The 20,693-nt window shown below is 47.6% G+C and overlaps 1 protein-coding gene across 1 annotated transcript in view; it reads right to left on the bottom strand.

Annotated features, from left to right (window-relative positions):
• Dnah1 (dynein axonemal heavy chain 1) overlaps positions 1-13,876 on the bottom strand; it is a 65,547-nt gene extending 51,671 nt beyond the window's left edge. The window contains exons 1-7 of the mRNA XM_013143935.3: positions 13,497-13,876; positions 12,443-12,515; positions 10,072-10,246; positions 9,541-9,697; positions 8,615-8,747; positions 7,589-7,750; positions 6,825-7,077 (exon numbers count right to left, since the gene is read on the bottom strand). Of these exons, the coding sequence (XP_012999389.1) occupies positions 6,825-7,077; positions 7,589-7,750; positions 8,615-8,747; positions 9,541-9,697; positions 10,072-10,246; positions 12,443-12,515; positions 13,497-13,847 (1,304 nt within the window). The 5' untranslated portion in view covers positions 13,848-13,876. The remainder of the gene's footprint in view (positions 1-6,824; positions 7,078-7,588; positions 7,751-8,614; positions 8,748-9,540; positions 9,698-10,071; positions 10,247-12,442; positions 12,516-13,496) is intronic.
• Between the last annotated feature and the right edge of the window lie 6,817 nt (positions 13,877-20,693).

Here is a 20,693-nt window from a genome sequence, read left to right as displayed (position 1 = left end):
CAGTGGGGAAACAGGCACTCTCCCACATGCTGGTTGGACGTGCAAAAGCGAACAATGCTTGTGGAGGTAAATTTGCTGATACCTTGAAAACTACATATGTACCTGTCTTTGTATTTAGCAACACCACTTGTAGGAATCTACTTGAAATCTCCACCTCAATTTGAGCATAAAATGCACAGGGCTATTATGAAGCATTCACTGCACTGTTTATAATTTCAAAACACTGGGAATGACCTGTCTGTTTATTGGACAATGGTCAAACAGACTATGGCAGTGGTGGCAAACCTATGGCACGTATGGTGCGGTGGAACATGCAGAGCCCTGCCTGATGCATAAGCAAAGCTGGCTCAATATCACCTCAGCAGCCATGCATCAGCGTATATAGGGGCCATGTGCTTAGAAAGGTGCTTGGAAAGCACCAGGTGTTCGTATCACTGAAAGCTCTCTGTTGTGTTTTCATTGTGTGATAAAAGATGTTAATGTATGAGTTATTTTTTTAAAGTAAAACCGTCGTTTAATTGTGGTATTGGTGTTTTGAAATAAGTGGGTTTGAGGTGGCAGTTTGGGGCGCCCAGTCTCTAAAATGTTGGACTATGGCAACCCACGCAATGCAGTTGTAAAAGGGAATGAATGAAATTTCAATGAACCAATGATAATGTTTAGGTCTAGATGTACCCCTAAATCCTCAGTCAGTCACAGGAATGTTTTTTTAGAAGTTGCTGAATCTAGAGTATATGATCCTGGGATTAAAGATATGTGATTACTAAATCACTTCACTGATTTGGCTTGCACCACCCTAATCCAGGTAGCCTGGTGTAGTGGACTGTTAACTGGTGGTCAATTTAAACACCAGCTGAACTGAATCAGCATGATGCTGAACATGGATGGCCCACCTGAGGACTGTTGCCAGCATAAAAATGAGACATGGGAGAAAAAAGCATTGTGGGTTCTCCTGAGTGTTGTTGTCTGGATCCATTGGTTCTTGTGGAGGAGCTTGTCATGTGGACTCCCTTGCAGTAAACTTGGCTATTATCAGAGGAACTCAGGACTTTGTTGCTGAGGATGGCTGTGGTTCACTTTGAGGAAGCTCTGGTACTTACTGTGAGCATCACTTATTGGTTCCGGAGGGGATGATATATGCTATTTAATCTCCAGAAGTTTGTCACGCTGGCTTCCTCTTATGTACTTGGTTGTTTTCATTGTCAGAGGAGCTCAGGACCTCACTGTCGCTGAGGATGGTTGTGGTACTTTTCAGGGGAACCCTGGTACTTAATTTGAGTGTCACTTCTTGGTTCTAGTACAGAACCCTCAGCTTGCTGGCACAGCTCCTTCACGCGGCTAGCATAGACTTTCTAGCTTCCACTGCTGACCTTTGGGTCTTCACAGTGCAGATAAATGAAATAGACTTGCGTGAGTCATTGTCATGGGCTCTAGGTCTTCAGCTGAACTCATGCAGGTTTTGCCATGGGATCCAGGTCCTTGGCTAGATTTTCTAGGTCTTTAGTCTTGTGGTCAGATTTCCTGTACCTTCTCTGTATTTGACTCCTTGGGTGACCATTAAAAATAATACTGTAGGACTTCCGGGAGAACATGGCGGACAGACAACAGCAGCTACCGGAGGTTCTCTGAAAGGCTCGGCTCAGAGGCCAGGAATGATGTGGACTAAGGAGACATGAACCGGTAGAGATATGCTCTGCTGAATCAGGAACGAACTGGGCTGAGAGAAACCAACTTAGAATACAGTCCTGGCGCTAAAATAGGAACAGAAAAGACTCGGTGTGGAGGCTCGACCCCACGCCATTGGAAACCGCGATTTGGGTTTCTCGCCGCCCGGCGGCTGGCTGCCTCCACAAGCGGCTCGGCAAGGAGAGACACGCAGAAGCTCTGGGAACGGGAGTCTGCGAACGGAGTCGAAAACAGGACGGACAAGGAGGTGTACACGAAAACTGACTGGTGGCGAGGTGAGTGAGAGAAACTGACCCCCTACCACAGTTTGACTCCAGCGGAGACTTTCTGGGCTCGGGCAGTCCTGTAAGAGCAGGGCGCGGTGGCGACTCCAGCCACACATTCCCCTCTCGGACGGGATTGGTGAAAAGTGCCTGGCCTGAGTGACGCTGCTGGTGGACTCCCTAGGCTGACCTAACCCAGATCCCAGAGCCTGACAGTGGCCCGGAGGAGCAACTGACTCCCGTGTAGGCTGCCTCCTCCGCAACTCCCTGGTGCGCAGCGGTGGGCGGGAACACCTAGCCAGCGCAATTTGATCAGGCTGTGGCTGACAGGCAGGGAAGCCGGGCCTCCTATGTAAGCTTGCATTTTATAAGGAACAGAAAATATGGGGAAGGGAAGCAACAAGAAAGGCTCCTCGGCCCCCAATTCTGAGAAACAGGCAATAGTGGACACCGCACCAATATACATTAAGCGCCATATAGAGAGCCTCATAGACCAATTCAGGAATGAAGTTATCAACGACCTGAAGCTAGAAGTATGCAGAATAGTTAGAGAAATGCTAAGCACCACCCAGGAAAAAACAGATGGTGGAATGGAAGAACAGAAAAAGAGGGGAGAATTGCTTGATGGAGAAAACAGAGAAAGCATTGAGTATGTGAAGCAGGTTCAAAGAGACTATCAAGAAATTAATAAGTCTATCCAAGACTGGCATAACAGCTTGAAAGAAACTAAGGACAGACTATCTGAACTGGAGGGCAGAATTGTAATATGGGAGAATGAAATGAAAAACTTCTTAAAAATAACAAAGAAACAAACAGCAATAATACAAAGACAAGAAGATGATAAGAGGAGCCATAACTTAAGGATTAAGAACATAAAAGAAGAAGTAGGGACACAAACAAGTGAACTACAAAAGCTACTCACAGAAATAATCCAGGAGAATTTTCCTAATTTAGAAAAAGGTAAAGATACTCAAATGTATGAGGCATACAGGACCCCAGCTACCTACAACCCTAACAGAGAAACACCCAGGTATATAATAATAAAAATTCCAGAAATTCAATACAAGAACAGAATATTAAAAGCTGTAAGAGACAAGAAACAGACCACTTACAAGGGAACACCCATCAGAATTACAGCAGATTTCTCTGCACAAACCATCAAATCACGAAGAGCGTGGGGGGAAATAATTCAAGCTTTGAAAGATAATAATCTCCAGCCAAGATTGAGATATCCTGCACAACTGTCCCTGGAAATTGATGGAAAAACGAGGTGCTTCCAGGATAAAGAGGAACTGGGGGAATTTGCAACCACCAATTCAACCCTACAGAAAGTATTGCAGGATATTCTAAAAAAAGAAAAATACAAAGAACCCAGAAATAGTGGCGGGGAGGCCACAACGAATGGAGCAGAGAACAAAATGAAGAAGACAAACTGACAGCTACTGACAGAAAAAGAGCTCAACAGAAATGAGACAGAGAAGATTGGATGATAGGAACAGCTATTTTGGAGAAAATGACATCTTAATAGGTAATACTGATTTAGTACCATCTTGTTTTGAAGTCTCATCTAGCTTTTGTTCTTCTGTCTCCAATGGTCTAAACAGGTTGTATCTTATTGGATTTTATTATGTATGATAGTATAAGCAAAAACCTTTTAAAGACAAGGAGAATATACAGAAACCATTGTTCATTTTCTGTTAGTCGATTCTAAATACTCTATAATGCTGTCATTCTCTTAAATGGCTTTACATTGTTTTGATATACTTAATGCTACAGTATACGAAGTTGTACTCAAGGACTTCAAGGAAAGAGTCCATATGGTAACTACTTTTGGGTCGGAATTATCTGGTGGTGAAACACTATTCTGCTTAAATGGTTATGTTTTGATCTGCGCTGTTTCGCTGTTATGCCCTCTTTTTTCTCAATCTCCACTCCATTATTTACTTTTTTATTTTTATCCGTTTAATTAAAGGGAAAAAAATAGCAGGATATAATATAGTAACCCACTTTGACTTTCTATTATCTCGATTTGAAGCCCTGTATTACTCTCACAATCTTGTTTTTGACTGAGGTTCCTCTATTCTGTTTTGCTGGCTAGTATCAGGTTCGAAAGTTTAGGCATCAGCTGAGAAGATAATGAGATTCATTATAACGCCCATTCTCGTTGACTTTTATCTACTTTTGAAGACCTACAATGTCTCCAATGTTTTGGTTTTGTCGGTTTTGTTCTTTACTGTTTTGTTCAATTGTATTACAACTAATGATATAGGCAATTCTATTAGAGATAGTGGGAGGCATTATGGTAACCATTGTTGATGACCTTGTATTATGTTTTTATATTATCTATTATGTCCACCCTTTTGACTTGACCGATTCTGTTCTGTTATGTCACATTTGGTTTTACTCTCTTCCAAAAAAGCAATAAGAACCGTGAGAGCAATGAAACCCAAAATGTGTAATAGTCATTGTACAAAAGAGAGGAAAAGAAAGTGCTCTAAACTATATAACTGCATGTATATTTAAGTGTATAAGATAGAAAATGATATCACAGAGTTTTATTGGATCATTGAACAGAACTGTTTGCAGTATCATTGTTGGAATGTCCACTCTACAAGCTTTAATTTTGTGACTTGAACAATTATTTCTAAGATGGCAATATGTAATCCATTAACTAGTGATTTCCTACTGCGCATTTTTTCTTCTGTAAATCTGTATAACTTGTACCCCTTCACTGTTTTTTTTTTCTCCTTAAATAAAAAATAAATTAAAAAAAACAAAACAAACAAAAAAATACTGTAAATTATGTGTCCTGCATATAACTGTTCTCTTTGCAATCCCTCATTACAACACCTGGATACAAAATTAGGGACAGAAAGGGGCTTGTTTTCTTCCTTGCTTTCTTTTGCTGTCTTCTTCTTGACATGAACTGGTTCTCCTCTGTGATTTCCCTTTGCCAAGCCACTCTTGGAGTCAGCTGATTATGGACTAAAGTTTCTATAAACAGTGAGCTAAATAAACCTTTTCTCCCTTAACTTGTGGGTGTTGGGTTTTTTGTCATGGCAATGAGAAAAGTAACTAAGACAACTGGTAATGATTGATTCCCAGGATATATGAGCAGAATGGGAATGCACAAAACTTTCTACATAGTGATATGTGGCACTTCATGTAAAAAGAGAATTATAAGAAAATAAAAAATGTATAATATATGTGCCTATTCATCTGTGCAATAGGAAATGCAGAGAGGATAAACCAGAAACTCGTGCTGTTGGTAACTTACAGGCTCGTGACAGAACAGTATAGAAAAGATGGAAAATGTGAACAGAATAAAGTGAATGGAGTATAGAGTGAGAGATCACTGAGTGTCCATATTTAAATAATACATATTTTGACAGTGTATATATACAAAAAGGAAGAATACTACACAATGATGCTTTTCTATGTAATTGTCTATATAATATGTATAATGCATATATATTGAATGCATATACATATATTTAATATATTTTATATATGGGAAACAAATGAACAAAGCTGTGTTTTATAAAATGAAGCGCATGCACCACTGAAAGGCATGGGAATAACCAAGTCAAGTAACCATTCACTGTAGTGTTTGTGTTATGTGCCCCAAGGTCAAAGAGAAAAAGAATATTAAGCAAAGACATTAAAAATCTACTTAGAATTTTTCTTCTAAAACATATGGATTAGCAATTTGAGGCCACCTTCTGTGTGTCCTAGGATTGAGCAAATAAGCCAAAGTATGCTGAACAATGGAATCCAGTTCTCTTTTGAAGAAAGGAGTAACAAATACTTAATAGTGAGAACGAGCCCTGTGGCATTAGACCCAATTTGAAGGTGTCAGTAAGTACTCACAGTTTTTAACACACCAGTGAGTATAGAAAAAAATTAGATTAGTCTGGAGGTTACTGTATATACATAGAATTTCCCAGATCTGTCTGTTCTAAGAACACTTGAGACGACAGTTTTGCAATAGCAATAAACATATCTAATGCCTACATCTTGGCTTCCAAACTCCCCACTAAAAGGAACCAAGGCTCACTGTAGAAAAATTTGACTTTTGGGCTGGATCTTGGCCAGTACAAGATTAATCTAGAATTTCTTGCTGTGCTAGAAAGTAAGGACATGCTCAGAGAATGATGGGAACACATCCAAAGGACACAGGAATTAGCTTGAAAAGGCTCCCAGAGGTTGAATTGAAAAATGGCAGTAATGGATTTTATAACACCTTCAATAAAGGAATCCAGGAATCCATCTTGATCATGAGGAATCTAGAGATGAACACAAATTTGTTTGGGGCCTATAATGGCTTGTATCTAGATATACCCTCAAAGCCCCAGGTGCCCATAGGAGGAGCTTTTCAGTGGTGCTGGGCTCTAGGGTATGTGAATATGGATTAGGGCTATGTAGTATCTGGATTAGTCCCCTTATTGGATAAACATAGTTCTGGGTGTGGCTGAATGGATTTATAGAAGAGGGAAACCTCACCCTGGGCCTGGGTAGCACCGACAAATAGGCTCATGGTTTGGGTGGAATATAAAGGAGCAGAGGGAAGGTGGGCTCGCTGCTGCCTCTTGCCTGCTCTGATATGGACTGTTTCTCTTCTGCAGTGCCCCTCTGGCATGCCAATTACCCTTGGAGCCAGCCAATTACAGACTGAAACCTCTAGGAACTGCGAGCCAAAATCAATCTTTTCCTCCTTTACCATGTGGGTGTTGGGTATTTTGACTCAGCAACAACAAAAGTAACTAAGATGGGGCCCACACGAATCCACAATTGCAGAAGCAAGACACTCCCCAACACTGATGATCTCTGAGGGTGCTTGGCCCCACAGGTACCCCCACCTTTCCACAAACTCACGTGGGACCCTTGCGCATCCCGGGTGTGTTCATGGCCCACTGCTTGATCTTGTTCAGGGTCTGCTCACTGATGAGCTGCTGGTTCCGGGAGGGCATGCAGTCCACATACAGGTTGTACCGTAGCAGTGCCTCTGTGTTCTTGCGCAGAGTGTTGGCCTGGACCACACGCTGTGTGAACACATGAGGGTCCTCTGCACAGAAGAGAAGCTGTATTCGCGGTACCCAGTACTGACAAACCAGGAGGGGTGGCCTTCCTAGGGGATGGTGGGAGGAAGAAGAGGACAGGCAGTAAGGTTCTCTGGGGCAGAGCCGGGGGTTCTAGTCAGCTGGGCTACTGATGCATGGTGGCCCTGAGCAAGTGGTTTCCCTTGTCTGGCCCCCAGTCAAAGGTATAGAGTGGGAAAGAGAACACTTCCTGCCCTGCCCACCCAACAGAGTGTCAGAGGTGGCCATTTGGGTGCCCACTCAAGATTATATCCAGGGCAGATGCCACTAACTCATGGGCCTTGGGCCCCTTTTCAACATCATGTTAAAAGCAGCACTGCCAGTGGCTCATAGTGGACATGCCAAATAAGGGCCACTTGTCCTTCCTGGGGTCTCTGAGTCACTAGTGCTCTGATTTTCACCAGTCAATGGACAAACAGCCACAGATCAAACTGAGCAAAGCAGAATTCAGCTGTAGAGTCCTTGGTGGGGCTGTCCTCAGTTACAGGCCAGGCCAGACTCAAACTGGGGGTCTTCCTGGGGCTGAGGCAGACCTCATACCTTCGGAGGTGACCCCTCCATTTAGGATGGGCTTCCCCGTCTCGTCTCGCACAAGACCTCTGCTGTCTGTCTTGTGTACCAGGTATAGCTTCTTCTCTTTGTCATAATCTAGGACACCAACCTCACACCATTTGTAATTCAGCTTCGGACTCTTGGGGTCCTCTGAAATAAAAGGAGACACCCACCAGTGCTCCCAGCTGTAGGAGTAGGGAGGGACCTCTGAGTGTGGGAGCTGATATTGGGATGGATCTCAAAAGTCACTTGACTGGCTTCTCTCCCACCAGAGAGGATATCCTCTCTGGCTCTGCTGCCTTCTAGTTGAGCTGGACTCTGAGGAACATCTGGCCTCAGGAGGACTCAAAAGGACCAGGCCTCTCTGCAGGACCCAATTTAGATAGAGATATAAGTCAAAAGCCCCACATAAACAAAAAAGTTGTTGAGACTTGTTATGAATGGTATTGTGGAAGAGCTGGGCACCTTCAAGGTGACCAAAACCAAGGGGCAGCCCTCTGGCTATTAAGCACCAGATTCTTTGTACTAGAAGAAGGCAAAGCATGATAGGGTTGGAGACCACTGTTCTGCCAATAGGCTCAGTGTGGGCCTCAGGCCTGTTAGGCCAGGAAGGGCCCCTAGCCACTCCCCAGGCAGAATGCCTTGGCCCTCTTCTTTGGCTCTCCTTGGCTATTGCTTCCTTGTACTCTCCCCACCAGCCATTCTGCAAGTCTGCCTGTCCCTGTGGCTCTTGGCTTGCTCTTGCTTCAAGGCTTATGCATTGGCCCTGAATACTCTTCCCTCAGAAAACTTCATTCCTGGTTTGTTCTGTGTTCAAGTGGCTTCTTCTTGAAGTATCTTTGCCTAAAATAGCAGCTCTGCCTTACAAACTTTTGTGACTCTCACAGTGCCCAGTTATACTCCATATGCCATCCTTGATCCCTGCATTTCCTACTTCTGTCAGGCCAGTTCCTTGGCCTGTATCCAGCTGAGAGGCCTCAAAGGGCTCTTGACCTCCCATGGCTCCCTGCTTACCATGCCCCAGGAAGTCATCAGTAGGCAGGAGGGCTTTTCCTGGAACAGGTTTCCTATTCTGAGACCCTGGCTCCAAGCCCATGTTGATCCACTCATTGGGAGTACGGCAGTCAAATTCCTCGTTGTCAAAAACCTGTGAAAGAGATGGGCCAGAGGAAGCAGCTCCTCTAGTGTCTGGTAGAACTGAGTATGCCCAAGGATGGGGGAGGGGTGTCACACCGAACCCTTCCCGCCACTGCCAGGGGCATGCTGAGAGGAAACCCTGGGTCCCTATCTCTAAGTTTCCCAAGGCTCAGGCGGAGAGGTTTGAAAACTCAGAGCAGAATGTGAGCTCTCTTTCCCACTGTGCCCGAGCAGCAAGCTCCTGCTCAAGAAACAGGCAGCTCTGGGGGTTCCTGAGCACCCTACCAGGAGGGAGCCCTTGGCAGGGTAATGTGATTTGGATTTGTTTTTGCCTCCCCAGAAACCAACAAGCCAAATAGTAGGGGCCACAGTGAGAAAGGGAGGTGGGAAGGGAGTAAAAGCCAGAGCTACAGCTCCTCCTCAGACTGTCTTCCCATTTGTGCCCTGAGGGGCAGCACTGATGACCTCCTCTATCTCTTGGTTGTCTATTTCGGTGAGCCCATAAACAGTTCCCTGGTCAGGGAGTCCTGTGCACTGCTCCACAGGCCAGCCGGGCTGCTTCTCAGTGCCTGGAGGCTGCCAGGCTCCCAAAGAAGCAGAGAGCAGCGTCCTTGGGGTTGTGGGGGCCTCTCCCACACCAGTCTAGGATGCTTCAGGACCTGGTTCTGATTATTCAGTTGCCCTACTTGACAAGTGGATGCTTGTGACTGCCACGGGGATCCCCTATGGGGTCTTATTCCCGAGCCTCAGCCAGGATCCTGCACCCCGCTTTGTCCAAGGGGAACCTGTGGAGGACAGCTCACCTTCAAGGGGAGGTAGATGGGGAAGAGTGGGTCATGGCCCTGTTCAATGGTTTGAGGATTCTGGGGGTCTGGGTGTCTGGGCATGAGCTTGTTGGAGTCGATGCCTTCACTGGCCAGCAGCTGCTCGATGTCCAGGCTCAGGTACTGCCTCTTTCTCCTGGCCAAGGCAGGGGTGGGTTCTCAGAGCAGCTCCATGCAAGGGAGGTGTCTCAGCAAGGGCCCAGGGGCTATGTCAGGAATGTAGCTCACGGACCATTCTGGGATTTCTCAGGGAAATGGTTAGAATCCTGGGCTCCAAACCCCTTCTCTCCTTCACTGACCTAAATATTACCCTCCCCAATTCCACAGCAAGGAAATAATTTTTCCCCAATAAGAAATCTTAATCTTAACAGTTTTTTCTCTATAAAGATAGATAGAATATTTGATCTCAATGCTTGTGCACAGACTGTTGTGAGGACTGTCTCCTGGTGGTCTGGTATCCCTCATCCCATGGAGGCAGGACAAGCCCTTTTTCAGCCCTATCAACTGTACCTCTCAATCTCGACCTTGCGGGGACACTTGCCAGGAAGCACCTGGAAGGGCACCTGCACCTTTGGCTCATAGGACTGCAGTGGGAAGTCTGTCTGGGAGAGCAGCTGCGTGGTGGACCCAATGGTTTGCTGCTCCATGCGCTCCTCGAAGTCCTCTGGAATCACAAAGCCTCCAACTGCAGGTGGAAGCAGAGGCAGGGTCAGGGGCAGAGGCAGGCATTGGGGGACTCAGGCCTCGGCCTAATGACTCCCCTATCCCAATTATCCAGTAAGACAAATCACTAGGTGGGAGCCAACAGACAAACTCTGGGGCTTGAGGAGCTTAGAGTTGACCTGTGATGGGGTACTGTAGGGGAGAAGACAGATGAGGCAACAGCTGTCCACGGGGTGCCAGCTATGAAGGGTCAGCACCTCCAGGTCTGTTTAGGCCCCACTCTTCCTGTCTGGGGCCAGTGCTTGACCATTCCTTATGAGTCACTCAAAATCCCCATACCAGGGTCTCTGCTCAAGCCAGGTGCTAGATTAAACCATGGGTGAGGCTTACAACTAGACAGGAAGGTAAAGTGGGGTGGGTCCCTGCCACCCTCCTCCCAGCCCCACCTCTGGCATGTGAGGGCTGGGATACCATTCATTCTCTGGGACCATTTCTGGGCTGTTCTGAGGGACCCTCAAGTCACCCAAAAGCTGTCCCTACTCAGTGACAGACAAAGGCTTCCATTCAAGATCTGGGGCAAGGGAGGTGGTAGGGAAAGAGCCACAGGTAGTGTGATAAACCATCCCAGGTAGTTGGGACTGAAGGTTTCCGGGACACGGGGTGCACAGTGGAGGAAAGTCCCAGGTGGACAGAGCCCACATAGGTGGGAATCTGCCTCAGAAGGAGGTGGGCCATCTTCCCTGATGCCTGGTGGAGTTCTGGATGCCCTCCATCTATTCTCCTCGTGCACAAAGGCATTCAAAGAGTCCAAGGGCCCTGTGACCTCCTCTTTGAGCCTCATTGCCTCTTTGGGATCAAGAGCTGTCACACTGCAGGGAGGCCCACCTTGAGGATACCCTCTGGGATCCCACAGAAGCCTCCAGATTCCCGGCCTAGGTTGATGCCTGAGGCTTGGCAGAGGTTTCTTGCCCTTAGTAAAATTCGCTGTCATGGAAGGGCTCCCAGCACCCATGATACACCAGAGCACCAAACACCCAGGCCACAAAGGCAGCTTTTGGCCTGCTAATCACTTGCTCTTCAGCCTGTGGGTCGACAACATCATTTCACTTCCAGAACCCCATTCAGAAGGACCCAGGAAGGAGCTACGACGAAGAGGGCTGAGCCTGGCCTCTAACCCCTGCTATGTGTCTGACCTGCAGCCTTCTCCAGCCCTCCAGTTAGCCCTTGGGCAGCACAGTAGACTCTTTCACTGGCTTCCATGGTCCCCCAACACTAACCTGTGCCCTGCTGGGGCTGCCTTTCGCATGGTGGTGCGGACACTGAGCTACTGACTACCACCTCCCCCTCCTGACATGGAAGGTACATCATTACAACACCCACAGGCCTGAGATCTACGGTTCACAACCTTTTCCCAGGGCACAGATACTTAGGAGACTGTTGAGATAAGTGCACAAATGGCCACACTTGGGATGTTATCTATGCCGGCTGAGGGTGTCACAGACCCCTAAGGCTTAGAGGCTCCGATGAAACTAATCTGAGCAATGTCTACAAGGAGCTGGGCCTTTCCTGGAGTGGACATTAAAGTAGACAGCTGAGGCCTGAAGGCCGCTGTGCCTGAGGGAAGGGTGCCCTACCTGCTGGAGGAGGAGATTAAAGGCAGTCTAGAGGGAGGGGTCTGCCTGATTCCTCCTCACTACGTATGGCCTTGGCAGGGTACCCCAACCTCTCCGCCACAGGGTCTTCCCTACACTCTGCAGACCTGTCCTACTCCTGACTCCCAGTCCTCCTTCAAGACTCGCCATAGAGTCTGAGAGGACAGTCTTTCTTTCCTTCAGCAAAAGTCTTGTGTGCCCCACTGTTTCAGGTCTTAGGCCCCAGCAGTGAGCAGCTCAGACAGTGTTGGTCTCCCTCAAACCTACATTCCAAGGGAGGCAGAAAAAATGTCCTGCAAATTCCAGATGGACAGACAGAACTCTGGCTCTGGCCCTGAGTGCCCAAGCCAGCACGGGGCCCTTGTGGCAGGCAGCTCTGAGAAGGGTGATGCCCAAGCCCTTTCCTTAACCCCACCTTTGTGAAGCAACTTCTCTCTTCTTAGCCTCTTTTTACCCTTGTAGAAGTAGGACTCTCACCAAGAAGGAAACCATCTCTTTAGAAACAGAGGCTCTGCTTCTTCTAAATGCCCCCCAAGACCCACATGCCTCCCCTTGTGGGCACTCACCTTTTGGAGTGAACTTGTTGAGGTCAGCCTGACACAAGAGGTTCTGGTTCATGCTGGGGCCACAGCATACATTCTGAAAGGAAACCCCAGGTCCCTAACTATACGAACACATCCTTGGGATAGTCAGGGCCTACGAGGGAATGCAAGGCCAGATGTCTCCTTAGGCCCACCAAGCAGCATCCCAGAAGCCTGGAGTGAGGCAGAACTAGTGATCCTACACACTGTGTTCAAGGACCACTGTAGGTGACAAGCCACAGCCACCTGGGACACATCTGGCCCTGTGTATTCCCTCCTCAATGACAATACTCCCGACGTGTGTCCAGGGGATGAGCCATGTCATGTACTGTAAGGCCAGCAGCTGTCTCTCTGTGTGTAGCTCTTCTCCCAAGGGCCACGGTACTACCAATAGGCTGGGTATCTGTGGATCCTTGTCCTGTCTTTCTTGACCCCTCTTCTGCCTTAAGACTTTCCTTAGCCTGCCTGGGACCAAAAAGGCTCTGTGAACTCTCTCCTAGTCATTTCTTCTCCATCTTTCCCTAGCCCCAAACCTCATCTCTTGATCTCTCCCCTCATATGCTACCCTTCCTCCTCACATGGGCCATACCGGTCCATATCTGCAGCTCTCCTGACTAGGGACACTCTTGGCCTCCATCTTACCCAGCAAATGCATGCTCATCTCCTGGACTTCTGCAGATTGCCATCTCATCCATAGTGCACCACCTAAACGGAGCCATTGCCCCACCATGACAGTGATGTCTATGTCATTCTTGCTGTGGCTCCAGTGTCAGTTCAGAGCCTGACATACAGCAGGACCTCAGTACTGAGTGGTAAATGAATGGACAGATGAATGTCTTACTAGATGGGTGGTCAAACATAGGGATGGATGGCAAAATTTGAGGTGGGCTTGTGGGCAGTGTGACAAATTAATAGACACTGGGACAGGTGGATAATTAGCGAGCTAAATGTACAGATGAAATAACAGGTAGAAAAATAGGTAACTGGAACCCATGGGGAAGGCTCAACCTTGGTCCCAGGGAACAGCTGCCAGACTTACCCCAAGTTGATCCAAGGTTCCAGGACTGAGAATGTCAGAGTAGAACCCACGCTGCTTCAGCACCGGGTACTTCTTATCAGTGCCTGCTGTGGATGACTTCCTGGAGTGCCCCTCCTCTGTGGGCATGGATGGGGACAGGGGTGAGGGAAAATGTGGGAGCTTGAAGTCAGACCCTGGAGGGGGATTGCTCAGTCTACGGTCTGGTCCCTGAGGAGGCTTCTCCAGGCTGTAGTCTAGGCCTCTAAGACTTCTTCCTGGGTGGCACCATTGACCTGCAGGAGGAGCACCATTGCACTTTGGGGGGTGAGGGGTCCTCCCTGGGCTGCAGGCTTCTGTGTTCTGCTCATCCATGCTGCTTCTCAGGGAGATGCCCCAGCCACAGCTCCTAGGACAAGATACCAGTGTCACTCAGTTCTTTTTTTTTTGTCTTTTTCCTTTTTATCGGTACCAGGGATCAAACTCACGACTGCCTGCTTGCAAGGCAGGCGCTTATGCCGCTGAGCTAAATCCCCAGTCGCATCACTCAGTTCTTAATAGCCTCTGTCTCAGTCCCCATGGGCACCACGATACACAGGTGCCTAGATGTCTCCCACACCAAGCCCCAGTCCATGGCATACAGATAGAGAAAGGAGAAAGGAGGGACGGAGTAGACAGACACACAGTGCCAGGAGAGTCCCCGATGAGGAAACCCGGTGGTCCATGCTGGGTACTGCATGTGGAGAATAAGCCTTCACAGAATTAAAGCCTGCGTGAGGTAAAACTCTGCAGATACCTTCACCCCAGTGCACCCCACCTGCCCACCATTTCCCTTCATTTTACAGGGCAAGGCCTGGCTTCTCAGCAGGGAGGAGAAGAGGAGAGAGAGCCCAGAGCTCATGCACTCATGAATTTCCCAAAATGACTTTCTGACAGAAGTAGTAGCCTCAGGACGCCTAGCCCAGCCCTGCTGTACTGGCCTGCACCGCCTTAGTGTGGCTCTTCAGCATTGGTAAGCACTGGGCACACTTAACCTCCCTCATCACTGTCTACCCTATCTTCCACCATATGGGAGCCGGAACACCAAATGGTCTCCCCGGTGAGACGCCAATCCTGACCTCCATTGGCCTATAGGTCCTCCCCGCTAGCAATAAAATGGCATTCACTCTGGCTCTGGGAGTCACCTATCTCAGGGAACCCACTCTCTCTTGTCTTTGTGAAGGGAGTGAGATGCTAGTGGGTTGCACACAAATCTACTCCCTGGAGGACAAGGGTTTGCAGAGTTTTTCTTGCCAACTCATTGACAACTGTTGCTTTTGGCTACCTCAGAATGAATGTGTCACTAGGGCAAACCCTGGGGCAGGAGAACATTACAAGAAATTGGGCAAAGATATAGGGAGGAGTATTTTTATCTAAGGCTAGTGCAAAACACAACTATCTCAATAACAATTTCGATTTAAAAAAAAGAGCCAGGCATTGTGGTGCATGCCTGTAATTCCAGCATTTGGGAGGCTGAGGCAGGAAGATTGCTATGAGTTCAAGGCCAGTGTGGGCTATGAAGTGAGTTCAAGGCCAGCCTGAACTGCATAATGACACACCCTGTCCCAAAACAAACAAAAAACATTTCAACAAATGGTAATAGGTGTCCACCCCAGCATGCTCTCCTTTTCCATCTGTGTCTCATTTCCCCACCCTCTGTGCACACTGGGGCCAGGCAGCAGGATCTTACAGCATAGGTCCCTACTTTGCTGCACTGTTATCCACCCAGTGGGACTGGCTCACCTTGGCCTCCTGATGCACTCTGCCTACACTGCCCTGCGAAGTGGGGGTTGTGGCCAGGGCAGTGTGAAGCAGGGCTACCTGTAAGCAGGGAAGCAGCCTGGAGCAGCTGAGTCCACTTCTAGAAAAGGACAGTGAGTTGGCAGGCCCCTTGAGGATGGAGAAGGGCAACCTCTAGTCAGCTGTGCCAGGTCCCCCCACTGGAAACTGTTCCCTGAGCTCCCTCCCTGGCCAGCTCCCTTCCAGGGTAGGGGCTGAAGATAATGCTGAACCTGGTCCACACCCCAGACCTTTCCAGTGCACCTGAGGATCAGAGAACCCCTTGAAGCCCAGGCCCAATCATGCATGCAAAGCATTCTTTCCCCAGCTTACACATGGGCTTTAAAATGCCTGGCCTGTTGGTGTTCAGAGACAGCATATCCATAAGTGTCCAGGAGCCTGTGACAGGTAGGTATTTGTCTGCCACTCCAAGAGGGTTTGCAGTGGGGGAATGCACTGAGACACATCTCCAAAAGGACAGGAGAGTGAGTTGCAAACCAGGCATCGTGTTTTGCTTCCACCTCCCTGCCCTTCACAACAGCCCCGTTCCAGCCCTGCCTCAACTCTGGGCACCTGTACCCAGAGGGCCAGTGTGATTTCATCCACAGTCCCTGGATGCCAGGAGCCTCTGCTTGGTAATTACTGTGGCTCACAGTGGGAGGACATGGTTCCCAGCAAGGACTCTGCTGCTGGTAACCCTGGGCACACTCCTCTTCCCCAGTGTGAATGGAACTAGATGGAATCAAGATGGCAGGGTGGCACCAGCAGGGGATGGTGAATGCTATTTGGGCTTAGACTTATCTGACATAATGTCATCTCATTTAGACTTCTGAGGGACAAACTAAGACTACCCTCTTTTCTCAGAGGACAAAAACAAAACTTGAAAAGGTTAAGTGACCTGCCCAAAGTCACACAGCCAATAAGAGGCCTAGTTGAATAGGATACTAAGATCTCATTCTTGACTCAGATGACTTGGGAACCCTACTGGCTTGAGCAGGATGATGCTTCAGGTTGGATTTTGTAGATATCCGACCCCATGTAACCACCTGCCCCAGCACGTGGGTGAACGCACAGGGGTGAGCAGGGAAATTCATCCGAGCCTCGGAGCTGATGTTATCATCACCAATTTAAGAGACAAAGAAAGTCAGGTCTAGAGAAGTCAAGAAACTTGCAAACAATAACAAACACTAGCAGAATCAGAACAGAATTTGAAGTCTTCACCTCTGGTTGACCCCTAATGCTTATACTCTTTTTTTTTTTTTGTCTTTTTCCTTTTTATTGGTACCGGGGATCAAAATCACGACTGCCTGCTTGCAAGGCAGGCGCTTATGCCGCTGAGCTAAACCCCCAGCCCCCATGCTCATACTCTTAAAACCACAGTAGTGGTTTTCAAACTGTGAGCCAAGAAGCCTGGAAAATCTGCTGAGAGGGTGCTTGCCAGGAGGGGAACCTACCCAGCAGGGCCTCTAAGTGACCCATCTCTGACTCAGACAGGACCCCAAACCTTTGTTTCACATCCCAGGAGTCCATGTATGAACCCTATTTGATGAATGCATCTGGGACTTTTAGGATTTCTTTTTTCTTTTTGGTACTGGGAATCAAACTCAAGACCTTGTTGCCTGCGAGGTAGATGTGGTGCCACTGAGCTGTATCCCCTTCCAGGATTTTTGGAAGTCTCAGCCCTAGTGGTGATATGGACAATCAGTGCCATGGGGTGGTAATTACTCTTACAGTTTGGGGTTCTTGACACCCTTTGAAGAATTTCCCTGATATCTCTGTTCTCATGGCTGTCTGAGGCTGCGGGCTCCAGTGAACCTCTGGAGTCACCCATGCACATCTCTTTCCCAGGCTAGCTGTACAGGACTTTTCAAGTAACACTGATTTGGGGGGAACTGGCTGCTAGAGAGGAACTGGCACAGATTTGGCACATACTAAAAGTATTTGCTGAAGGGTTGTTTGAACCAATAAATGAATGAACGAGGTGGCTAAGGGGAAGAATAAAGTTGACCTCTGTGACTATTCTGTTATCTGACCAGGACCAGAATCTCAGTTGTTCCCTAGAGTCTCAGCATCCAGGTGGTGCCTCCCCCTCCAAACCCATCTAATTAGAATGGAACTTAACTAGGAGTCTGTTTCAGGAAGTAATCACTCTCCTACCCCAGTCTCCACCCTGCCCAGGGGAGGTCGAGCTATCCGGATCGGTAGGAGGTGATGGGGATCCCTGGCATCTCACCGTAGTACCTTGGCCCGCAATCCCCGGGCCTTGGGACCTACCGGCTCCACCACCGCGCTGTGCAGCGCAGCGTCCAGGGCGCCGTTTCTAGGAAAGGACGCGGACCGTTGTCAGGGGCGGGACCAACCGGCCCAGCTCGCTCGAGTCGCCTTTCTGCAACTGCGCTCCACCTGCTCCAAAGACTTGGAGCCGGCTTAGGCTTCGTCCCTCCGCCCTGTTATAGATGTTGAATTACTGTGAATTTTCTTCGATGTGATAATGGTACAGGACCGGTCGTTGTCTCAGTTAATGTTAGTTTAGGAGAAACACCGGGCTCTCTGCTGCGATTCCCTTTCAGATGGTTCAGTAAAATTTACATATAAACAAGCATAGATAGACACAAAGAGAAAGAGGAGACAGAGCAAAAGAGGCTGCTTGTGAAGACTCCGAATCTGAAGCTTACAGGTGACTCTTGCACCAATAAGGGTTACAAAGCAAAAGAAAAGGAGGGAAAAATAATCACCTCACCTCAGCCTTGGAACTCCTGTGCAGGGCAGTCTTAGAATTGGCTGCTTGGGGAAACTGAGGCTCAGGGAGACTGGCTGGTGTTGGGGGAGGCTGCAGGACCTGCTGCTTAGTTCACACATGTCTCATTTTATTCAATGTGAGTAGTGCTGGATGGGTGCCAGGCCTGTGCTCACTGGGAACTAAACCAGACTCTGTCCTTCCTGGCAAATGTTTGTTGAGTGGGAAAGCCGGAAAGACCAGGTGAGAGGAACTGAAGGCAGTGGGTCTGGGGACAGGATTGGGCCTTTGCACCGCCTTCTGCTGCTTCTCCAGAACTTTCTCCACGACTCTCACTCCTTGCCAACTTCTATTCATCTGTCCAGATCAGACACAGAGGCAACCCTTCCTTAGACCAAAGCCTGATTTAATTTTTTTTTAAACTGACATTCTCATAGTTACTCAGTGATCATTGAAAAGGAGGCCAGGAAGGTGTGGGGCACAAAGAAGGGCTAAGAACAAACTCCCCCCCCCCCTCCAGAGCACTGGCTTGCTCCCTCCCTCACTCCAGGAAGCTGTCTCTCTTTTCATTTCTCTCCTCTTTCCAATCAAGTGATTTTGTTTCTCCTCCTATCTTATCCACTTCTTCACTGGTATAAAGTTGACAAATCCCAGATGAATAAAGTCTGCCTTCCCAGACCTGACATTATCAGCAGGGCTGCCAGTTTCACTTGGCCCTTCTTGGTGGTGAGCTTTGAATGAGGCTGCCTCCTCCCTGGCAGGGGACGGTGATTCAGCCCTTGCTCTCCTGGCTCTCAGGACAGGACATGCCACCCCATAACACACACCTTCCTCTATCTCCTCCAGTGACTGGGCACTTCCCCTGCCCTGGAGGTGCCATACTCACCAGGCTTTATGAGCAAGGAGCAGTGGGCTGAGCCATGACTCACAGGCTTGCTTTTGTTGAAAAAGGGGGACTGGGTTTCTACAAATTGTGGCAGTCTCTGCCCATGTCTTGCTCAGAGCCCCCTTGCTGTGCAGGACTCTGGTGGCCTGGAAGCCGGGGGATTGGGGCTGCTTAGGATGCCCTGGCCAGGCCCGTGCCTTTTGGGGCCTAGGGCCTAGCAGGCTTGGCCTTGCCTCTCCTGTCTCCCTGCTGGCAGTCTGAGGTGGGAGCAGTGCTTCACTGGCTGTAGGGATGAGAGCCCACGTGAATGAGCGGCGGAGTAGGCCTTTGCATGTGGTGAGCTGGGTAAAACACAAGGCGACTGACCGTCACCTGAGGGAGTGGCAGGATCTCCATACTCCCCACCTGCCCCTAGACTGTCTGCTGGGCCCCCAGGACCTTCATCTGTGTTTTGAGGACTGGGGCTGGATCTGCAGCCAAGAGACAGCGAAGCACAGATGAGGGGGTTTCAGAGAGAGGGCTGAGCAGGTGTGAGTCCCAGTAAGACTCCTGCTGGGATTCCTGACTCCATTTTGTTTTATGGCTTCCAACGTGGGACAGACAACTGCACAATGTCATCAAGATGTTTCTCGAAAAGCAAATATTATCATCTACAATGCACGAATGGACTGTCCTAAAGTCATGCTGCCTGCAGAAATATATTAGCTGTGTGTATCATTTAAAATTTTCTATTGGACATATTTGAAAAATGAAACGAAAGGGAGAAAATTATTTTAAATATATTTTATTTGACGTATGATATATTTAAAGTATTATTACTTTAGTCAATACAAAATGATTAATGAGACACTTTATGTTTTCTTTTGTATTACATTTTTGAGGTCTGGCATACATTTTGTATTTACAGTGCATCTCAATTTATACTGGCCATGTTCCAAGTGCTTCCAGGAAGAACATTCTGATAAATGTAGAGGACTTGAAGTATGTTAATTATAAAGGAAAAGAGTGAAGATTGCATTCATAACTATAACATGAATTAATATAATCGTGTCCTTTGGACACAGTTCTGTTCTGGATGGGAAGCTGTATCACTCTTACCTCTTCTTTTTTAGGCTTTTATTGATATATAATACCCCTCCTCATCACCATCATATAATAAACTTCAGTTTGCTTCTTTAGATTCGTGAAGATACAGACCTTGACACATGATTGTCCTTTCCATTTCTATTTTTGTCATCAGATAGAATCAGCTCAGTTCAGAAAATAGCTTACAAGTTGTTTTTTTTTTTTTGAGACAGTATTTGCTATGCAGTTCAGGCTGGCCTTAAACTCACTACTATGTAGCCTAGGTTGGCCTTAAACTCAGGTGATCCTCCTGCCTCAGCCTCCTGAGTGCTGACATTATAGGCATGTACCACCACAACAAGTATTGAAATGAATGAATTGTTTAGTCTCATTAGGTTGGTTGTACTATAGTTAGATTTTTATCATAGTATATAGCATTGCTACTAAATAATTATAAATTATATCATCTGACAGTCAAAACTTGAAATAAACTTAAAATTTTTTACTTCCAATACTTTTTAGTATATATTCTTTCAAAATATGATAAATGTTTCTAGCAAATCTAGTATTCTCCAAAATTGAGCACTGAAGATGTATGGAGAAAAATGGGATTATGAAAAGACCCTCATAACTTATTCAACCTTGTAACCAGAATCCTCACAAAGTAATAAAAGATTACCTTAGTAAGAATTTAGCCAGACCTGGGGCTGGGGAT

Source organism: Cavia porcellus, unplaced genomic scaffold (genome assembly GCF_034190915.1).
Source record: "Cavia porcellus strain 051 isolate PalLab524CR breed Dunkin Hartley unplaced genomic scaffold, mCavPor4.1 scaffold_10, whole genome shotgun sequence".
Taxonomy (NCBI): domain Eukaryota; kingdom Metazoa; phylum Chordata; class Mammalia; order Rodentia; family Caviidae; genus Cavia; species Cavia porcellus.
This window is presented reverse-complemented; position numbering and strand designations above follow the sequence as displayed.